At 42.4% G+C, this 16173-nt stretch overlaps 1 protein-coding gene across 1 annotated transcript in view; it reads left to right on the top strand.

Moving 5' to 3' along the window:
• The window catches only part of enox2 (ecto-NOX disulfide-thiol exchanger 2), a 275592-nt gene extending 260191 nt beyond the window's left edge, over positions 1-15401 (top strand). The window contains 6 exon segments of the mRNA XM_065019819.1: positions 1480-1620; positions 6823-6879; positions 7115-7171; positions 8161-8269; positions 9923-10008; positions 14354-15401. Of these exon segments, the coding sequence (XP_064875891.1) occupies positions 1480-1620; positions 6823-6879; positions 7115-7171; positions 8161-8269; positions 9923-10008; positions 14354-14485 (582 nt within the window). The 3' untranslated portion in view covers positions 14486-15401.
• Positions 15402-16173: the final 772 nt, after the last annotated feature.

Below are 16173 nucleotides of genomic sequence, written 5' to 3'. Positions count from 1 at the left end.
TCATCTGTAGCTAACTGCTTTCTCTGTCTTAAGGGTTGGGTATCATTTGTAGCTAACTGTGCCTTGGGTTAGGTATCATCTGTAGCTAACTGCTTTCTCTGTCTTAAGGGTTAGGTATCATTTGTAGCTAACTGTGCCTTGGGTTAGGTATCATCTGTAGCTAACTGCTTTCTCTGTCTTAAGGGTTGGGTATCATCTGTAGCTAACTGTGCCCCTCTCCAGGCCCTGAAATAAACATCTGCTACCTTCCAAATTACGGTAGATTTTGGTATTGACATTGGCTATTTCACCAACCATGTTGGCAGGTGGTCAGGGCTCCACCGTGGAGGCATTTCACTCTCATTTGTGAATAAAAATAGTCCTGTATGATCACATTTATAATCAAATAAATGCTGCAGTAGCAGTATACAAAGTATTTCCGCTGGTAAATTAAGAACTACAAATCCTATATAGCCTATTCCACCTCTAAGGGGCAGGGGAACATTTTGGTAAAAAAAGGTCTCACAAAATGTAATTTCAATATACCACATTAGCTCTTACTAGTAATACATTTGTTTTAAAAACATGCTCATCTGTTTTTTTGTGTGGTTTTTTTGTGTAATTTTTACAGCAAAAAAAAATATTTTGGCTTGTAAAATATCTGAGTGGCTGATAGGTTTTTGTATCTCCCTGCCACAGTGGCTGGTGGACCAAAAAGTTCATTTTAAGCCCCGCTCTGTATCAGACGCTTAAGGGTTAGTTAGCATCTGTGGCTAACTTTGCTATGTCTGTGGTAGAAGCTAAGTGTTAGCATTTGGGGCGATCTGTCTTCTCTCTAAAGACTAGTTCAAATCTGTAGTTGCCTCCTGAGTGGCTTAACGGTCTAAGACACTGCATCGCAGTGCTGGAGACGTCACTACAGACCTGAGTTCAATCCCAAGCTGTGTCGCAGCCGGCCGCGACGGGGAGACCCATGAGGCGGCGCACAATTGTCCCAGTGTCGTCCGGGTTAGGGGAGGGTTTGACCGGCCGGGATGTCCTTGTCCCATCATGCTCTAGCGGCTCCTTGTGGAGGGCCAGGCACATACACGCTGACTTCGGTTGCCAGCTATACAGTGTTTCCTCCGGCACATTGGTGCAGCTGGCTTCCAGGTTAAGCGAGCAGTGTGTCAAGAAGCAGTGCGGCTTGGCGGGGTCGTTTTTCAGAGGACGCATTTCTCTCGACATTCACCTCTCCCGAGTCCGTACGGGAGTTGCAGCGGTGGGACAAGACTAACTACCAATTGGCTGTCAAGAAAAATAATATCTGTACTTAACTTTGCTGCCTCTGTATCAGAAGCTTAAAGGGATACTTTGTAATTTTGGCAATGAGGCCCTTTATCTACTTCCCCAGAGTCAGATGGACTCATGGATACCATTTTTATGGTATCCTTGAAGTATCCCTTTAAAGGTTAGTTAGCGTACAGTATGTGGCTCACTGTATGTCCTTTGTGTTTGCAGCAACTGCTGAAGATGTGTGAAGAAATGAAACAGAGGGAGGCAGAGTTGGAGAAGAGTGTGGAGGACAAACAGCAGCTGGAGAGCCAAGTACAGAGCCTCAAGGAAGGACTGGAGAGTCTGAAGAAAACACGCATACCACAGGTCAGTAACACACACACAACACATGCCCTTTACAGGCCCTAACACACTCATAGTGCAAGATTCAAAGAACACTTTACAGCTTGGCTAATTTTAAAGGTGCCTGTGGTTTGAAATGGAATTACCATATGGTCGACTTGAATTGCTATTTATTTAGTTTCATTCTTCAATATCAACTCACAGGGGTAAAGAAGTGTCCCCACTAGACATTGATTTCAAACAGTTAATTTCGAATCCCATAGAGCGAGAGGTTATAGAATGTTCTATATAGAGAGAGACAGGTCATTTTAATAGTATGCCATACAGAGCATTCAGAAAGTATTCAGAGCCCTTTTTACTTTATCTACATTTTGTTACGTTACAGCCTTATTCTAAAATTGATCAATTTAATCCAATCTACACACATTACTCCGTAATGACAAAGCAAAAACTGTTTTTTAGACATTTTTGCATGATATCACATTTACATAAGTATTCAGACCCTTTACTCTGTACTTTGTTGAAGCGCCTTTGGCAGCGATTACAGCCTCAAGTCTTCTTGGGTATGATGCTACAAGCTTGGCACACCTGTATTTGGGGAGTTTCTCCCTTCTCTGCAGATGCTCTCAAGCTCTGTCAGGTTGGATGGGGAGCGTTGCTGCACAGCTATTTTGGGCTCTGACTGGGCCACTAAAGGACATTCAGAGACTTGCCCCGAAGCCACTCATGCGATGTCTTGGTTGTGTTCTTAGGGTCGTTGTCCTGTTGGAAGGTGAACCTTCATATTTCCCTCGATCCTAACTAGTCTCCCAGTTCCTGCAGCTGAAAAACAACCCCCACAGCATGATGCTGCCACCACCATGCTTCACCCTACGGATAGTGCCAAGTTTCCTCCAGACTTGACACTTGGCATTCAGGCAATCTTGGTTTTATTAGACCAGAGAATCTTGTTTCTCATGGTCAGAGTTTTTAGGTGCCTTTTCGCAAACTCCAAGCGGGCTGTCATGTGCCTTTTACTGAGGAGGGGCTTCTGTCTGGCCACTCTACCATAAAGGCCTGATTGGTGGAGTGCTGCAGAGATGGTTGTCCTTCTGGAAGGTTTTCCCATCTCCAGAGAGGAACTGGAGCTTTGTCATAGTGACCAATCGGGTTCTTGTTCACTTCCCTGACCAAGGCCCTTCTCCCCTGATTGCTCAGTCTGGCTGGGCGGCAAGCTTTTGGATGAGTCTTGGTGGTTCCAAACTTCTTCAATTTAAAAATGAGGAGGCCACTGTGTTATTGGGGACCTTCAATGCTGCAGACATTTTTTGGTACCCTTCCCCAGATCTGTGCCTCAACACAATCCTGTCTCGGAGCTCTACGGACAATTCCTTCGACCTCATGGCTTGGTTTTTGCTCTGACATGCACTGTCAACTGTGAGACCTTATATAGACAGGTGTGTGCCTTTCCAAATCATGTCCAATCAATTGAATTTACCACAGGTGAACTCTAATCAGGTTATAGAAAGATCTCAAGGATGATCAGTGGAAACAAGATGCACCTGTGTTAAATGTCGAGTCTCATAGCACAGGGTCTGAATAATTATGTATTTCTATTTATTTTTTTTGCAAAAAATTCTGAATACCTGTTTTTGCTTTGTCATTATGATATATTGTATGAAGTATGAGAACAATTTTTTATTTAATCAATTTTAGAATAATGCTGTAACATAACAAAATGTGGAAAAAGTCAAAGGGTCTGAATTAGGGATGCACAATATATATTGGAATCGGACGATATTAGCTAAAAATGCCAACATCGGCATCGGCCCGATGCCGAGTTTAACGCCGATGTACAAAAACCGATGTCAAAGCTGACGTGCATATAACGTAGGTAGATGATGTAATGATACCACAAAAAAATATAGCGCTACACGTGCAACACAGCATTCCTAACCAAGCCCACAATGTCTGCTCTGTGGATCGAGCAGTCAAGTCGAGCAGTCATTTGAAAGATTAAGAACATTTCAGCGAGACAACTCAAAGGCGAAATCCATTAACACCAAGATAATGGAATTCATTGCCCTTGACAATCAACCGTTCTTTGTCGTGGATGATGTTGGCTTTCACCGATTGGTCAAGCACCGGTACACACTACCAAGTAGGTGCTATTTTTCAGATGTTGCCCTACCGGAGTTACACAGTATTGTTGAAATACATCCATGAGCATCATCGCTATTCGCTTCACGACTGACATTTGGACCAGTGATGTCATTCCCATGAGCATTATGAGTTTGACAGCACAGTAGGTCAACGAGGATTTCGTACTGAGGAAAGCCGTATTGCATGCTCAAGAATGTGCTGGTTCTCATACTGCTTCTGCCATTTCAATGGTATTTGAGAACATGTTTGAAACATGAACACTCCTAGTGCCATTTGAACAACTGACTCGAGAAATTAGCTCAACTGCATCTGCAGCAGACGTGATACCCTGTCATGACATTGAAATGCCTGCTCAACCAAAATGCCAACATAGACCATTGGGTTAACTTGGAAAACTACTTTACCAGCGGCTGTGAACAAGCGATTCGGTGGCATTCTCTCTGAGCCTCTACTGTGTTGCCACCATGCTCGATGATAGGTACAAAGACCACTACTTGGATGCAGACAAGAAACAGGGTTTACGTGAAATGTTAGACAGCTGGACAAGATGGAAACGAACACAGTGACAGTGCGCACCGAGCAAGAGAGGCCATGGACAGACCGAGCTGAAACTTCACTGCTTATCATGTATGATGAAATCCTGGTTGAGACTGAACAAATGAACAATGAAACAGCACAGCAAGTAAGTTAAATAAATAGGTTTTGATTATGTTTTACTGTTAATGGGGACATGTAAATGCCAACAAAATAACTTTTTGGTCTGTGTGTGTGTGTTTCAACTGTCTGACTGTACTAGAATGTTTAAAAGGCCGGTAAAATGATCATTTTCTTTATTTGTCAAGGAAAATATCGGTCAGTCTGAATACTTTCCAAATGCACTGTATATAGAGAAGGACGTCTCAATCATCTTTACATCAAACTAGACTCTTCAAACTATCTACTAGACTCACCACCTCTTTATCTGGCTAGCTTCTTTAAACTAAACCAGCCTCTGTAAACTGACATAGCATATTACATTTACCATCTGTCACGATGTTTATGGCACTGTGCCATCGCACAGGCTAAAACTTTTTCATATATTTACATGTACCTTAGCCAAATACATTCAAACTCAGTTTTTCACAATTCCTGACATTTAATCCTAGTAAAAATTCTTATGTCAGTTAGGATCACCACTTTATTTTAATGTGAAATGTCAGAATAATAGTGTAGAGAGTGATTTATTTCAGCTTTTATTTATTTAATCACATTCCCAGTGGGTCAGAAGTTTACATACACTCAATTAGTATTTGGTTGCATTGCCTTTAAATTGTTTAACTTGGATCAAACATTTCGGGTAGCCTTCCACAAGCTTCCCACAATAAGTTGTGAATTTTGGCCCATTCCTCCTGACAGAGCTGGTGTAACTGAGTCAGGTTTGTAGGCCTCCTTGCTCGCACATGCTTTTTCAGTTCTGCTCACACATTTTCTATGGGATTTAGGTCAGGGCTTTGTCATTGCCACTCCAATACCTTGACTTGGTTGTCCTTAAGCCATTTTGTCACAACTTTGGAAGTATGCTTGGGGTCATTGTCCATTTGGAAGACCCATTTGCGACCAAGCTTTAATTCTTGACTTGTGTCTTGAGATTTTGCTTCAATATTCTTTGTGGTCCAGCATCCATTGTGGCAGGTAGTTAAAAAAAAAATCTGAGCCACTCAGCCAAAATATAACAAAAAACAATATAAACAAAAAATAAACTGAGTATACTTGATAATGTTTCTAAAACAAATTTTACTAGTAACTAATGTGGTAAGTGAATAATTACATGTTTTGTTTTAAACAAAATATCATAGCTGAGACAAATTTTCACCTGCCCCTTTAAGGGCGGAAGGTTACGGTGGTAGAAACACTCGAGTCGCTCATGTTTGTGCCTGTAAGATTGTGTCGTGATTAGTAGAAGTGTTGTCTTTTCTTCTCTAGCAGTTGAAACTCAAATATAGAAAAACAACCTAACTTGTGAATAGCCAAGAAACACAAGGACAAAACCTTGCTTTAGTTTCATGTAAATTAGACCAGCTTTTATGCCTGTGTGCAGGGCTTCTAAAAATGGATCTTTCACTCAGCTCTTCACATGCGCACAGCCCCCAGTGTTGCAGCACGACATGGAATAGGCTATGCAGGATTCGTAATTATTTGACTTTGGGTGATTCATTTAGCAGCTATGACTCAAAACAGCAACTGCAGCATTTATTTTACTATAAATGTGATCTTACTTGACTATTTTTATTCACAAATGCGAGTGACATGCTCGTAAAGCTCACCATGAAGCCCTGACCACCTACCAACGTGCCTGGTGAAATATACATCTTGCCCGCCAATGCCAAAATATACCCGCAGGTGTTATATACTATACTGTGTTATATACTGTTAATGCTTGTGTTGCTCATGGGATAACGTTGGCTGAGCAGGATTTCAGTGGGAGGGTTGACAAGAGCATGAGCATGTTCAATCAGCTATTTAATTGGATAAAGATAATACTGATATGAGAGAGTCTAATGGTGCGTGGTCCATATTTGATTTCTTCTTTTCCAATCGAAGACACATTTTCTCTTCTCTGCCTCCCGTAGCCGCTTGGCTAGTTGTTTCATTGACTTTGTTAATTTGTCATTTTAGACCTGAGTTGGGCTTCATCTAGGACCACTGAGTCGGGCTTCATCTAGGACCACTGAAACAGGGTGTCTTAACCATTTTAATAGAAAATGGAGAGACACCACTCACTGTGTGAATGTCAGTCGTGAACAGAGGACATTTTGACATCCAATTATGTTTGGTTCTTACTCATGGAAAGAACACAGATTAATATGTACTATATGTCTCTACTTGATCTGACCTGATTCTGTATCTGATTGCACATTACAACATACCCCCTCAAACTATTCAGGGCTTGTATATGTGATGTTGACCTCTCCTTCACGGTGTTATATAGTGGTCTTGCCTGAGGAGAAAGTGTGTCTGTACGTTTGTGTGAGTGTGTCTGTCTTTGCATGGGTGTGTGACATGATTGTCAGTGACTGCTTTTCTCATTTTTATAATTGACTCTAGCTGGAGACATCACCGCGAGATGACAGAGGGAGCGAGGAGAGTGCTGATCAAGTCAATGTAAGTGGAAAAGAGATGAGCCTCTCCATCCCTCTCTATTCCCTAGTTCCTCACTCTCTTCCAGTGACATGACAGAGTACCTTGTCGGCTCGGAGATTTGAACCAGCGACCTTTCGGTTACTGGCCCAACGCTCTTAACCGCTAGGCTACCTGCCACCCCACATGCCTGTCTGTTTAAATAAGAATGTGAATGTTAGACAGTGACGGCTTTTCTCATTTTTATGATTGTCTCTAGCTGGAGACATCACCGCAAGATGACAGAGGGAGCGAGGAGAGTGCTGATCAAGTCAGTGTAAGTGGAAAAGAGATGTGATCCTCTCCTTCTCCCTGTATCTGTTTCTCTGTTCCTCACTTTCTCTCCTCTTCCAGTGACATGACAGATCATTACAGACCAATCCAGTGCAGGAGGACTTTATTTGTCGCAGGATTAATCAACCTGGCACAACTGGGTTAGGAAATCAAGGGCTTGTCTCATCACACACACACACAGAATAAAATAGTGAGGACAAGCCAAGTCAGAAGGGCCACCACGACTGTAACGATAGGTCAGCGCCCACTAGGGTTGCCAACTTTCTCACTACCAAATAAGGAACAGTGTATATTCTTTTCCAATTGGAAAGGCAAAACATTTTTATATTCCATTTAGTCTATAGCTTTACTAAAACTGTATCATTATGTAAACTTATGTGAATAAACCTCAAAATAAATGATCAAAGAAATCACAATTTGACCCTTTAAAACAAAAACAAACAAAAAAACATTTCAAATGGAAAAGAGGCTTAACTTGCCGTCACGAAGAATGCACCGATATTGCTACAGTAGCACCTTTAGCTACCGACTGAACAACAACATAAATTACTTTGCAGGAATTGGCGCGTTGACACTATACTGTGATTGGATGAATATACAGGACAAGGGAGGTCCTGTATGGGACAATCCAATTTAGCACAATATAAGGGGCATCCCGGCTAATACGGGACAGTTGGCAACCCACACACATACCCGACCCTCCCTTCCTCCAGCCTGTCAGAGGCCCACAGTAAACAACAGCTTCATCATTAGCATCGCTAACACTCCCAACTCCCTCTCTCCCTCCTCCCTCTGGTAGAACTATTACCATCTCCTCTCTGAATGATCTCCCTGCCTTTGACTCCCCTCTTCTTCCACTGCAATCTGTCTGTTGTTGTGTGGTGCGTCATCATGGCTGCTGAGCACTGATTGCTTGTGTGTGGACAGGCGGGCATCATCTACCAGTCTGTGTTTTCTCCTCTTGTCCTGTAGGAGGCGACAACATTAGAAGTGGTTTCCTGCAGTCAGGAGAAGGAGAGTCTGCCCCCAGAGAAGATTCCCTCTAGTCCGGTTTACTCTGAGAGAGAGGCCTTGCTCGTTGGTAAGTTCACCTAAAATTACAATAACCTTACTTCAACATTGTAACAATGTTGTGCTAGCCTAACTATAGAGGAGTAGACCCCCCCCCCCCCCAGTCCAGTCCACTCTGAGAGGCCCAGCTAGTGGGTACATTCACCTAACATAACTATAACGTTACTAGGCTTATAACAGTAGTATGACGTTATGTTACCCTAACATTAGTACAGGAGAAGATTCCCACAAGTCCTGTCAACTCTGAGGGAGAAGCCCTGCGTGTTGGTACGTACAACATGCAGGACTTCGTACGTACAGAGGAGAACATTCCCCTTGCGCTGTCCACTCTGGCAGAGAGGCTCTGATTGTTGGTACACTTTTTGCTAATTGAACAGGTTATTTTTAGAGAAACTTTCATCAACCTCAATCATTTAGCAGGTTATTTGTGGAAAGCCTGGTTTTTCTCCCCAGTTTATTCCCAGTTCTCTGGGCAGGTTCACACGTTTTAATTGGCTGGTTGACTGAGGCTTGTTGACTGAGGCCTTCAGCACCTCTACTGTTTCTAATCACCACAGCCTTCTGGCACATTCTCCATTTCAGTGGAGCGTACTTTCACAGGGAATGGTTGGTCCTGGATCAAAAAGTTTTTCTGAAATTGAGGTCTTGTGGAGTTACAAGGGCAAGGAGTTGTGGAGTTACGTGTAGGCCTATGCCAGATGGCAAGATGCACACTATTGTGTGTTAGTGGGAGTTACCTGTCCTCTCCCACAGTGGTGTCATGCCAGAATGATCATATGATTGGCTCAGAGGTAGTTGTGTAGCCAATGGGGCGTTCCGCTCCCTCCCTCCATGCCGGCCCACTCTGACCTCTCAGTAGCGATGGCTGGTGAGGATTCTGGGTGTTCTCTCTGCCAGAATCGCTCTACATTACATTTTGTTTGAAGATTAATTGAAGGTAGCACCACAGGGAAAATGGGACATTGGCTCCTAAGTGAACTCATGAAGAGTCTGCATCTTCAACTGCTTTATCCCTTCTAGAGCAGGGGTTCCAACCTAGGGGTCACAACACATAACTCTGCCATGCTTAAGGCTAGAAACAAGCAGTAAAATGCCTGAGGAAGATGCGACTGATTCATATGGGGATATAAATTTGACTTTTTCCTGTGTTTTTTGAGCTGGCTCCTCAGTGTACTATAATATATTATTACACAGAGGTTCAGGATTATCACTAGTGGATGATCTGATAACAGATGTTATCGTTGAAATTGATGAGAGAGAAAAACATGCTGGTGGTGTGTGTGTGAAGCCCCATGGTGCTCTGATCAGAGAAGCTTTAATGTAGAAAGCAGTGTCAACATCCTCATTAAACACTTATCTTAATCTGGACTGTTCAAACACAAGAGTCTTCCATAGAGCTGGGAGTGCTTTGGAGAAGACACACACTTGAAGAGTCCAGATGCATTTCATCAGTCAGACAGCATGAGTTGACGAGAGGTCTCTTGAATGTGAGCTTCTCGCTGGTTTTCATTTTGGACAGATGGTTAAATCAACACTCAGACTGAATTGAGGTGTTTGTACATATGATTGTAGGGTTGTAGTTATAGAGAATTAAACTACATGTTAATATGGTATTCCATTTTGATTGACAGCTGTATTGATCTCTCTGTTTGTTCTTCCTCAGGGATCATCTCTACGTTCCTCCATGTCCACCCGTTTGGAGCCAGCATCGAATACATCTTCTCTTACCTACAGCAGCTGGACACCAAGGTACTGCTGGCACACACACACACACACTGTAATGGTTTTGACTTGAGGTTATTGTTTGTAGGGGTGCCAGGTAGGTCGTACCTACCAGAGAAAATATTGATTTCTCCCTTTTGTTTGTGAGGGAATGAGTCCCATCTGGCCTGTCAAGTCTACACCAATACAAAGGACAAACGCATAACCCAACATGGTGTAAAACAAATTAAATACCGGTTGGAAAAAGTTGTAGTCAGTCAAACCAGTCAAATCCATCAACAGATCTCCATGGAGAAACAGTGGAGACCAACTGAGATGAGTAGTTCAAAGGAAGAAATGCGTGGATCCTGGTTATTCTGAGACACGACTACAAATCACACTTTATAAATACAACAAAACGAACGGAGTAGAGGAGCTTCGGGAAACGAGGGTTGCACACTTCCTCATTCGTTCCACCTTCACAACCATTTTTTGCACAGCTCATGCTGTGCATTTAATAGGGAGTTAAAGGGGAAGCACTGATGGTTCAGACAAATTCAGGGCTGTCACAACACACACAACACAGCCAGTTCAGCAATAGAGCCGTCCTGGCACCACATAGCCAGCACAAACATGGACTAAGCATCCCTACGTCGCTGACATATGGGCCCGATGTATGCCAGGGCCCCACAATGCAGTTGGAGCCCCCTGGTGCAAGCAGCCTCCCCCTAATGCAATTTGAATCATCCCCTTGTGACAGCAGAGCCCCATCGTGCAGCCAGACCCTGCTCATCTAATTTGAACCCCCTGGTGCAGGCAGGGCCCTCATAATGCTGAGGCTCGGGTTAGAGTTGGCGTTAATGAAAAGTCCCACTCTCCACTCGGTGTAGCTACCATAGAGAGATATCCTATATTCATGTATATAGTACTGTAGCTAAGGGAGATATACATGAATATAGGACATCTCTCTATTTTTTTCTCACCTTTATTTAACCAGGTAGGCTAGTTGAGAAAAAGTTCTCATTTGCAACTGCGACCTCGCCAAGATAAAGCATAGCAACAGAGAGTTGCACATGGAATAAACAAAACATACAGTCAATAATAGAGTAGAACAAAAGAAAACAAAAAAGTATATATACAGTGAGTGCAAATGAGGTAAGTTAAGGAAATAAATAGGCCATGGTGGCGAAGTAATTACAGTATAGCAATTAAACACTGGAATGGTATCTCCCTTAGCTACAGTACTGTAGACATGAATATAGGATATCTATATCTCCCTTAGCTACAGTACTATAGACATGAATATAGGATATCTATATCTCCCTTAGCTACAGTACTATAGACATGAATATAGGATATCTATATCTCCCTTAGCTACAGTGCTATAGACATGAATATAGGATATCTATATCTCCCTTAGCTACAGTACTATAGACATGAATATAGGATCTCTATATCTCCCTTAGCTACAGTACTATAGACATGAATATAGGATCTCTATATCTCCCTTAGCTACAGTACTATAGACATGAATATAGGATATCTATATCTCCCTTAGCTACAGTACTATAGACATGAATATAGGATATCTATATCTCCCTTAGCTACAGTACTATAGACATGAATATAGGATATCTCTGTATCTCCCAGTGCTACAGTACTATAGACATGAATATAGGATATCTATATCTCCCAGTGCTACAGTACTATAGACATGAATATAGGATATCTCTGTATCTCCCAGTGCTACAGTACTATAGACATGAATATAGGATATCTCTGTATCTCTGTGCTACAGTACTATAGACATGAATATAGGATATCTCTATATCTCCCAGTGCTACAGTACTATAGACATGAATATAGGATATCTCTATCTCTCAGTGCTACAGTACTATAGACATGAATATAGGATATCTCTGTATCTCTCAGTGCTACAGTACTATAGACATTAATATAGGATATCTCTGCATCCCCCAGTGCTACAGTACTATAGACATGAATATAGGATATCTCTGTATCTCTCAGTGCTACAGACATGAATATAGGATATAGACATGAATATAGGATATCTCTGTATCCCAGTGCTACAGTACTATAGACATGAATATAGGATATCTCTATATCTCCCAGTGCTACAGTACTATAGACATGAATATAGGATATCTCTGTATCTCTCAGTGCTACAGTACTATAGACATGAATATAGGATATCTCTGTATCTCTCAGTGCTACAGTACTATAGACATGAATATAGGATATCTCTGTATCTCTCAGTGCTACAGTACTATAGACATTAATATAGGATATCTATATCTCTCAGTGCTACAGTACTATAGACATGAATATAGGATATCTATATCTCCCTTAGCTACAGTACTATAGACATGAATATAGGACATCTATATATCCCTTAGCTACAGTACTATAGACATGAATATAGGATATCTCTGTATCTCCCAGTGCTACAGTACTATAGACATGAATATAGGATATCTCTGTATCTCCCAGTGCTACAGTACTATAGACATGAATATAGGATATCTCTATATCTCCCAGTGCTACAGTACTATGGACATTAATATAGGATATCTCTGTATCTCCCAGTGCTACAGTACTATACACATTAATATAGGATATCTCTGTATCTCTCAGTGCTACAGTACTATAGACATTAATATAGGATATCTCTGTATCTCTCTGTATCTATAGACAGTGCTACAGTACTATACACATTAATATAGGATATCTCTGTATCTCTCAGTGCTACAGTACTATAGACATGAATATAGGATATCTCTATATCTCCCAGTGCTACAGTACTATAGACATGAATATAGGATATCTCTGTATCTCCCAGTGCTACAGTACTATACACATTAATATAGGATATCTCTGTATCTCTCAGTGCTACAGTACTATAGACATTAATATAGGATATCTCTGTATCTCCCAGTGCTACAGTACTATAGACATGAATATAGGATATCTCTGTATCTCTCAGTGCTACAGTACTATAGACATGAATATAGGATATCTCTGTATCTCTCAGTGCTACATTACTATAGACATGAATATAGGATATCTCTATCTCCCAGTGCTACAGTACTATGGACATTAATATAGGATATCTCTGTATCTCCCAGTGCTACAGTACTATAGACATGAATATAGGATATCTCTATATCTCCCAGTGCTCTTGTGGAAGTGTCTCAGTGTGATTTCCCTGGACAATGAGACCTGTTACATCTGGATCCTTCCTGTCTCTCCCTGACGAAGCAGAGCGGTTTTATTTATTCTGACTCGTCGCTAAAACACCCGTCTCCACATGTCGGGTTCCTCAGGGGCCTTTCTGGGATCTCAGCACTCCTCTGCTCTCAACTGTCAGATTGATTCTGTTCTTTTCTCTCCTTCACATATGACCACTACACTCACTGACACCTCCGCAAGGAGCCCTTCAGATATACTATATGGCCACTCTTACTGCTACCTCCATGAGGAGGCCCTCAGACATGACTACTCTTACTGCCACCTCCATGAGGAGGCCCTCAGACATGACTACTCTTACTGCTACCTCCATGAGGAGGCCCTCAGATATGACTACTGCTACCTCCATGAGGAGGCCCTCAGACATGACTACTCTTACTGCTACCTCCATGAGGAGGCCCTCAGATATGACTACTGCTACCTCCATGAGGAGGCCCTCAGACATGACTACTGTTACTGCTACCTCCATGAGGAGGCCCTCAGACATGACTATTCTTACTGCTTCCTCCATGAGGAGGCCCTCTTATATATTGTTTGACCACTCTCACCACCAGCTCATTAAAACCTCTCTGCACTCATCAACACACTGACTCATTCCTTTTTTCTCCGTTTTTTGTTTTCCATTAAGGTCTGAGGGTGTGTTTGTTCCCACGCTGCTTCTCTGTAACACCACACAACAAGTCCACAGAGCTTTGTCAACAGTCATCACTGGATTCTCCACAAACTACATTACTCTCTACTTATCTACTGTGTTCATGATTCACTTCATGATATAGTGTTTAATACATACTGACAGGGTTTTACCCATCTGGTACTTACACATGTTTTTTCTCAGTATACAATGATACAGTGCTTCCTGCTGTCATTGTTTGGTGTAATCTCACCTTTTGAAAGTGATGCTATATGCTAATGTGATGCGATTGCATATGTAAGTGTGGGTTTGTGATGAGTATTGTGTTGGTGTTGGTGTTTGTCACTCAGATCAGTTCATCTGAGATGTGGGGCTCTTTGAGTTTGTAGGAGTGTGTATCAAATCTGTGTGTTACGTTTGTATTGTGATTGTATCTGTGGATGTGTGTCAGTGTATGTATCAAATCTGTATTTATAGTGTGTGTGTGTGTTTCAGATAAACACCGGACAGGTGGGAGCTCTACTGGGTCGGCTGCCCTGTACCTTCAGACAGGAGCTGACAGGGGTGGGTGCCAGCCTGGAGAAACGCTGGAAGTTCTGTGGTTTCGAGGGAATCAAGACCACATAGAGCATTACAGAGACACAGCGGATATCACAGGAGAAACAGCATAGAGATCTGACGGTCTTATGAGGATATTGTTTTATGGGGACCGGCACTGGTCCCTTAGCTGTTGCTCACCAGTCCCTGTGATGGTTAACTGATCTTGATTTAGTCCGTTTTTAAGTGCTAGTTATAATGTAAACAGTTTTCTTGTCCCTGTCACAAATAAGGTTGAGAAACACTGGCATAGAACTCTTGACTGTATTATGAAGACACAGAAGTAACAATATAGAACTCAGACTGTCCGTCACATGAGCGGGTCGGACCGTTCTCAGAACCTCTAATTGGTTAACTCTGCTGTCACTCAGCCAGGACTACTACCCAGGGAGGTTATCAGGGTCTGCTGAACACTGTCAACCTCCAACCCCTCTGGCCTCTTTTCTTTCCTTGTTTGTACAATTCTATGAGTAAAAATGAATATATTTCTTCATTTTCTGTAAAGGCTGTTGAAGGGATACTTCTGGGTTTTGGCAACGAAACCCTTTCTCTACTTCACCAGAGTCAGATGAACTTGTGGATACCATTTATGTCTCTGTGTGCAGTTTGAAGGCATTTTCTAAGTGATGCTAGCGCAATGACTGGAAGGCTATGGGTATCTTCTAGCTAGCATGCTAGCAGATACCCATAGCCTTCCCGTCATTGCGCTAGCTAGAGGTAGTTAGTTAGAGGTAGTTTTGTAAGCCAATGCTAACTTCCTTCGTACTGGACTTGAAGACATAATACTGGTATCCACAAGTTCATCGTATTCTGGGGATGTAGATAAAGGGCCTCATTGCCAAAATCCTGAGGTATCCCTATAACAGTCGCATAGATTGATTTGTTTTCCTACTCTGTAAATGCTTGGATGATATTTTTAAATAAAAAATCAAAGCAATCTGAAGAATTGAGAATAGAGTTGTATTGAATAGAGTTATGCTCGCTGGCACTTAGGTAGGTTGCGTGTAGATGCTGTATGTAGCATGAGTGGGAGCAAACTGCTAATCCAGTCAAGGATGGTCCCCAGCCACATGAGGAGGAGCCTCTGATAGGTACACTCTCACTCACTCACACACACACACACACACACTGCTCCTGCCCAGCCATGCCTGGAGAGATGCCCAAGACCTTTTGTGATGCTGGTTTTGTTATCTCTTAGCGCTGCCCAAGGCCTGTCATTAAACCTTACCTAAGGCCATTTAGAACCATCAAAATAACATTATTACCTGTGCTCTTGTGCCTGGGCAAAGCTGAAACATGCTGTTGGTGATCTTCTTAATGAAGCATCCTTATCTAATTATAGAGGCGTGTGTGTGTGCCTCGGTGAGCATGCGAACATGTACTGTTTGTGTATATAAGGCTGTTTTACAATAGAACAGATGTTGGTCTCCCCTCCAGTTTCCCCTCCTTCCAGGTTGACTCCTGGCTGCCAGGACCGGAGGTCCTTCCCAAAAGCCTGCTGGAGAGTTCCTAATGCGCCTCCGTCAGGCAGTTTGTCGGCGTACTCTTTCCTTGTTGCTCGGGGAAACCGAAGGTTTATTACACATGATTTGCTTTCGTCAGACTCTGCCATCTCCACGCACTTGTCAGAACACCATCCGTCCTTCCTGAATTAATGATAAGTATTGAGTTGGTTTTCCCCCTGCAAGGCTCCCTTCTATACATATGAATTTGCCTTG

The sequence above is a fragment of the Oncorhynchus nerka genome, linkage group LG6, assembly GCF_034236695.1.
Source record: "Oncorhynchus nerka isolate Pitt River linkage group LG6, Oner_Uvic_2.0, whole genome shotgun sequence".
NCBI lineage: Eukaryota > Metazoa > Chordata > Actinopteri > Salmoniformes > Salmonidae > Oncorhynchus > Oncorhynchus nerka.
The sequence above is the reverse complement of the archived record's forward strand: the minus strand, read 5'-3'. Positions and strand labels throughout refer to the sequence as shown.